The sequence below is a fragment of the Coturnix japonica genome, chromosome Z (genome assembly GCF_001577835.2).
Source record: "Coturnix japonica isolate 7356 chromosome Z, Coturnix japonica 2.1, whole genome shotgun sequence".
Classification (NCBI taxonomy): Eukaryota; Metazoa; Chordata; class Aves; order Galliformes; family Phasianidae; genus Coturnix; species Coturnix japonica.
Genome location: NC_029547.1, coordinates 53843 through 60955, shown reverse-complemented (window position 1 = coordinate 60955; position 7113 = coordinate 53843). Strand labels below are relative to the sequence as shown.

Below are 7113 nucleotides of genomic sequence, written 5' to 3'. Positions count from 1 at the left end.
TTTTATGGGGTCCTATTGATTCCTATGGGGTCCTATGTGTCTCTATGAGGTCCTATGGGGTCTCTATGGGGTCCTATGGGGTCCTATGGGGTCTCTATGGGGTCTTATAGGGTCCTATTGGTTTCTATGGGGTCCTATGGGGCCTTATGGGGTCCTATGGGGTCTATGAGGTCCTATTGATTCCTATGGGGTCTTATGGGGACTTATGGGGTCCTATGGGGTCTTATAGGGTCCAATGTGGTCCTATGGGGCCTTATGGGTCCTATGGGTCCTTATGGGTCCTATGGGCTCTTATGGGGTCCTACGGGATCTCTGGGGACTTATGGGGTCTTATAGGGTCCTATTGGTTTCTGTGGGCTCTTATGGGGTCCTATGGGGTCTCTATGGGGTCTTATGGGGTCCTATGGGTTTCTATGGGGTCCTATGGGGCATTATGGGGTCTTATAGGGTCCTATGGGGCCAAATAGTTACCCATAGAGCCCCATAGGACCCCATAGAACCCCATAGAGCCCCATAGCTGCCAAATAGTGACCCATAGAGCCCCATAGGACCCCATAGGACCCCATAGAGCCCCATAGAGTCCCATATAACCCCATAGGAGCCCCATAGAGACCCCATAGAGCCCCATAGCTGACAGATAGTGACCCATAGAGCCCCATAGAACCCCATAGAGCCCCATAGGACCCCATAGGACCCCATAGAGACCCCATAGAGCCCCATAGAGCCCCATATAACCCCATAGGAGCCCCATAGAGACCCCATAGGACCCCATAGAGCCCCATAGAGCCCCATATAACCCCATAGGAGCCCCATAGGACCCGATAGGACCCCATAGAGCCCCATAGAGCCCCATAGAACCCCATAGAGCCCCATAGAACCCCATAGAGCCCCATAAGACCCCATAGAACCCCATAGAGCCCCATATCACCCCATAGAGCCCTTCAAACCCGTCCAATCCTCTTTTCCCCCCCCCAGAATTACGGAGACGGGACTCACTACGAGCACATGACGAGCAGAGACCTCGGCTCCCACGACAATCTCTCGCCTCCCTTCTCCAATTCGAGGATACCAAGTAAGGACCCGCCATTGTCCGATCGCGGCCTACTGAGGCCTAACTGAGGCCTAACTGCGGCCTACTGAGGCCTACTGAGGCCTACTGCGGCCTACTGCGGCCTACTGGGACCTATTGAGGCCTACTGTGGTCTACTGAGGCCTAACTGCGGCCTAACTGCGGCCTACTGCGGCCTAACTGAGGCCTACTGAGGCCTAACTGAGGCCTAACTGTGGCCTAACTGCGGCTTACTGGGACCTATTGAGGCCTACTGAGGCCTAACTGCGGCCTAACTGCGGCCTAACTGTGGCCTAGCTGCGGCCTATTGCGGCCTAACTGAGGCCTATTGCCCCTATTGAGGCCTACTGAGGCCTAACTGCAGCCTGAGGCCTAACTGAGGCCTAACTGCGGCTTACTGGGACCTATTGAGGCCTACTGCGGCCTACTGAGGCCTACTGAAGCCTTACTGAGGCCTATTGCCCCTATTGAGGCCTACTGAGGCCTATTGCCCCTATTGAGGCCTACTGAAGCCTTACTGAGGCCTATTGCCCCTATTGAGGCCTACTGAGGCCTAACTGCGACCTACTGCGGCCTAACTGAGGCCTACTGAGGCCTAACTGCAGCCTATTGAGGCCTACTGAAGCCTTACTGAGGCCTACTGCATCCTACTGAGGCCTACTGAGATCTAACTGAGGCCTACTGCCCCTATTGAGGCCTAACTGCGGCTTACTGGGACCTATTGAGGCCTACTGAGGCCTACTGAGGCCTAACTGAGGCCTACTGAGGCCTAACTGTGGCCTACTGAGGCCTAACTGCGGCCTACTGAAGCCTTATTGAGGCCTACTGCGCCCTAACTGAGGCCTATTGCGGCCTATTGCGGCCTACTGAGGCCTACTGAGGCCTAACTGCGGCCTACTGAGGCCTACTGCGGCCTACTGAGGCCTATTGCGGCCTACTGAAGCCTTACTGAGGCCTATTGCCCCTATTGAGGCCTACTGAGGCCTAACTGAGGCCTAACTGCGTCCTACTGAGGCCTAACTGCGGCCTACTGAGGCCTAACTGTGGCCTACTGCGGCCTAACTGTGGCCTACTGCGGTCTACTGAGGCCTAACTGCCCCTATTGAGGCCTACTGAGGCCTACTGAGGCCTAACTGCGGCCTACTGAGGCCTAACTGAGCCCTACTGAGGCCTAACTGCGGCCTAACTGTGGCCTAACTGCGGCCTAACTCAGGCCTACCTGCGGCCTAACTGAGGCCTAACTGTGGCCTAACTGCCTCCTACTGAGGCCTAACTGAGGCCTAACTGCGGCCTACTGAGGCCTACTGAGGCCTAACTGTGGCCTAACTGCGGCCTACTGAGGCCTACTGAGGCCTACTGAAGCCTTATTGAGGCCTATTGCCTCTATTGAGGCCTACTGAGGCCTACTGAAGCCTTACTGAGGCCTAACTGCGGCCTACTGCGGCCTATTGAGGCCTACTGAGGCCTAACTGAGGCCTACTGTGACCTACTGAGGCCTACTGCGGCCTACAGCCCCTATTGACGCCTACTGTGACCTACTGAGGCCTACTAAGGCCTACTGCCCGTATTGAGGCCTACTAAGGCCTAACTGAGGCCTAACTGCGGCCTACTGTGGCCTACTGAGGCCTAACTGCGGCCTACTGAGACCTATTGAAGCCTAACTGAGGCCTATTGCGGCCTATTGCGGCCTACTGCGGCCTACTGGGACCTATTGAGGCCTAACTGCGGCCTAACTGAGGCCTACTGAGGCCTACTGAGGCCTACTGAGGCCTAACTGCGGCCCAGCATCCTGGGGTCCCTAGAGAGGCCTACTGAGGCCTAACTGCGACCTACTGCGGCCTACTGCGGTCTACTGTGGCATACTGAGGCCTAACTGTGGCCTACTGCGTCCTACTGAGGCCTACTGAGATCTAACTGAGGCCTACTGCCCCTATTGAGGCCTAACTGAGGCCTACTGCGTCCTACTGCGGCCTACTGAGGCCTACTGTGACCTAACTGCAACCTACTGTGGCCTGCTGCGGCCTAACTGAGGCCTACTGAAGCCTTACTGAGGCCTATTGCCCCTATTGAGGCCTACTGAGGCCTAACTGCGGCCTACTGTCCCTATTGAGGCCTACTGCGTCCTACTGAGGCCTAACTGAGGCCTAACTGCGGCCTACTGTGCCCTACTGAGGCCTACTGAGATCTGAGACCTACTGCCCCTATTGAGGCCTACTATGGTCTACTGAGGCCTAACTGTGACCTATTGAGGCCTACTGAAGCCTAACTGAGACCTAACTGCGGCCTACTGAGGCCTACTGAGACCTACTGAGGCCTACTAAGGCCTAACTGAGGCCTAACTGAGGCCTAACTGCGGCCTACTGCGGCCTAACTGAGGCCTACTGCGGCCTACTGAGGCCTACTAAGGCCTACTAAGGCCTACTGAAGCCTTATTGAGGCCTATTGCCCCTATTGAGGCCTAACTGAGGCCTAACTGCGGCCTACTGAAGCCTACTGAGGCCTATTGCGGCCTACTGAAGCCTTACTGAGGCCTATTGCCCCTATTGAGGCCTAACTGAGGCCTAACTGCGGCTTACTGGGACCTATTGAGGCCTAACTGCTGCCTACTGAGGCCTACTGAGGCCTAACTGAGGCCTAACTGTGGCCTACTGCGGTCTACTGTGGCATACTGAGGCCTAACTGAGGCCTACTGCGGCCTAACTGTGGCCTAACTGAGGCCTACTGTGACCTACTGAGGCCTAACTGAGGCCTACTGCGTCCTACTGAGGCCTACTGAGATCTAACTGAGGCCTACTGCCCCTATTGAGGCCTACTGTGGTCTACTGCGTCCTACTGAGGCCTACTGAGGCCTACTGAGGCCTAACTGAGGCCTACTGCGGCCTACTGAGGCCTATTGCGGCCTACTGAGGCCTACTGAGGTTTACTGAGGCCTAACTGCGGCCTACTGCGTCCTACTGAGGCCTAACTATGACCTACTGCGCCTACTGAGGCCTAACTGCGGCCTACTGCGGCCTACTAAGGCCTACTGAGATCTAACTGAGGCCTACTGCCCCTATTGAGGCCTACTGAGGCCTAACTGCGGCCTACTGCGTCCTACTGAGGCCTAACTATGACCTACTGTGCCTACTGAGGCCTAACTGAGGCCTAACTGCGGCCTACTGAGACCTATTGAAGCCTAACTGCGGCCTATTGTGGCCTACTAAGGCCTAGTGAGGCCTAACTGCGGCCCAGCATCCTGGGGTCCCTAGAGAGGCCTACTAAGGCCTACTGAGGCCTAACTGCGACCTACTGCGGCCTAACTGAGGCCTACTGTGACCTACTGAGGCCTAACTGTGGCCTAACTGCGGCCTACTGAAGCCTTACTGAGGCCTATTGCCCCTATTGAGGCCTACTGAGGCCTAACTGCGGCCTACTGAGGCCTACTGAGGCCTAACTGCGGCCTACTGAGGCCTACTGCGGCCTATAGCCCCTATTGAGGCCTACTAAGGCCTAACTGAGGCCTAACTGAGGCCTACTGAGGCCTACTGTGGCCTATTGCGGCCTAACTGCGTCCTACTGAGGCCTAACTATGACCTACTGTGCCTACTGAGGCCTAACTGAGGCCTACTGCGGCCTACTGAGGCCTAACTGAGGCCTACTGAGGCCTAACTGAGGCCTACTGTGACCTAACTGCAACCTACTGTGGCCTGCTGCGGCCTAGTGAGGCCTACTGAAGCCTTACTGAGGCCTATTGCCCCTATTGAGGCCTACTGAGGCCTAACTGCGGCCTACTGAGGCCTATTGCCCCTATTGAGGCCTACTGAGGCCTACTGCGGCCTAACTGAGGCCTAACTGAGGCCTAACTGTGGCCTTCTGAGGCCTACTGAAGCCTTACTGAGGCCTATTGCCCCTATTGAGGCCTACTGAGGCCTAACTGCGGCCTACTGAGGCCTACTGGGACCTATTGAGGCCTACTGCGTCCTACTGAGGCCTAAGTATGACCTACTGCGCCTACTGAGGCCTAACTGAGGCCTAACTGCGGCCTACTGAGGCCTACTGAAGCCTTACTGAGGCCTATTGCCCCTATTGAGGCCTACTGAGGCCTAACTGCGGCCTACTGAGGCCTAACTATGACCTACTGCGCCTACTGAGGCCTAACTGAGGCCTACTAAGGCCTACTAAGGCCTAACTGAGGCCTACTGAGGCCTACTGAGGCCTAACTGCGGCCTACTGAGGCCTACTAAGGCCTAACTTCGGCCTAACTTCATCCTAGCGAGCCAGGGCGTTTATGAAGACGTCAGCGGGGCAGGCGAGATGGAGCCGCAGCTCCAGCTGAGCTCCCGGGGGGGAAGCCGCCGAAGCTCGTCGGTGCCCGAGCGTGTGGACGTGTGTGACAGAGTGTGAAATGGGGCGGCGGTGAGCGGCTGCTCCGCACCTGGGCCCTTCAGCTGTGATTGATGGGCTCGCTCATGTGGAACGGGCCCATCTGCTGCCGCGAGTTTCGCTTTGGGGTTTGATTTATTCCACTTCTCGACGCCGTTCCCGGCGGCCGCGAGAGGGTGGGGGATGGTTCGGCGTCTCCGCTTGTCATTCGGCTTCGAAAAGTGGGAAGGGAGGGAGAGTTTTCTTCTGTTTGGGGACTTATGGGGATCGTTTGGCTCCGTGTCTTATGTGGGGCAGTGGGTTGGGGGGACACAACACGGCCCTTCCAATAGTGACTCTTGCTGCGGCCTACTGAGGCCTAACTGCGGCCTGCTGCGGCCTGCTGCAGCCTAGTGAGGCCTAGTGAGACCTAGTGAGGCCTACTGCGGCCTATTGCAGCCTAGTGAGGCCTAGTGAGGCCAACTGCGACCTAGTGAGGCCTAGTGAGGCCTAACTGCGGCCTAGTGAGGCCTAACTGTGGCCTAGTGAGGCCTACTGCAACCTAGCGACTCTTACTGTGGCATAGTGAGGCCTAGTGAGGCCTACTGCGGCCTAGTGACTCTTACTGCGGCCTAGTGAGGCCTAACTGAGGCCTAACTGAGGCCTACTGCGTCCTACTGAGGCCTAACTGCGGCCTAGTGAGGCCTAGTGAGGCCTAGTGAGGCCTAGCGACTCTTACTGCGGCCTAGTGAGGCCTAGTGTGGCCTAGTGAGGCCTAGTGAGACCTACTGAGGCCTAACTGCGGCCTAGTGACTCTTGCTGCAGCCTAGTGAGGCCTAGTGAGGCCTAACTGAGGCCTAACTGCGGCCTACTGTGGCCTAGCAAGGCCTACTGAGGCCTACTGAGGCCTAGTGACTCTTGCTGCAGCCTAGTGAGGCCTAGTGAGGCCTAACTGAGGCCTACTGAGGCCTACTGCAACCTAGTGACTCTTACTGTGGCCTAGTGAGGCCTTGTGAGGCCTACTGTGACCTACTGAGGCCTACTGGGTCCTACTGAGGCCTACTGCAACCTAGCAACTCTTACTGCGGCCTAGTGAGGCCTAGTGAGGCCTAACTGAGGCCTACTGCGTCCTACTGAGGCCTAGTGAGGCCTAACTGCGGCCTACTGAGGACTACTGTGGCCTAGTGAGGCCTACTGCGGCCTACTGAGGCCTAGTGAGGCCTACTGAGGCCTACTGCGGCCTAGTGACTCTTACTGCTGCCTAGTGAGGCCTAGTGAGGCCTAACTGAGGCCTACTGCGTCCTACTGAGGCCTAACTGCGGCCTAGCGAGGTTTACTGTGGCCTACTGTGGCCTAGTGAGGCCTAACTGTGGCCTAGTGAGGCCTAGTGACTCTTACTGCAGCCTAGTGAGGCCTAGTGAGGCCTAACTGAGGCCTAGTGAGGCTTACTGCAACCTAGTGACACTTGCTGCGGCCTAGTGAGGCCTAACTGAGGCCTACTGTGTCCTACTGAGGCCTACTGAGGCCTAGTGACTCTTACTGTGGCCTAGTGAGGCCTAGTGAGGCCTACTGCGGCCTACTGAGGCCTAGCGAGGCCTAGTGAAGCCTGCATCCCTCGCGGAGCCTCAGCAAGCAAGAATTTCATTGTAACCCAGCCAAAAGTTAATTAAACCCACCGCCGTAACGAACTACTAATTAACCGT

General features: G+C 57.0%; 1 protein-coding gene across 2 annotated transcripts in view; it reads left to right on the top strand.

The window, feature by feature from the left end:
- The window catches only part of TCF4 (transcription factor 4), a 58614-nt gene that overhangs the window by 12325 nt on the left and 39176 nt on the right, over nucleotides 1-7113 (top strand). For both annotated transcript variants that reach the window (XM_015848235.2, XM_015848234.2), the window contains exon 5: nucleotides 976-1072. In XM_015848235.2, the coding sequence (XP_015703721.1) occupies nucleotides 976-1072 (97 nt within the window). The remainder of the gene's footprint in view (nucleotides 1-975; nucleotides 1073-7113) is intronic.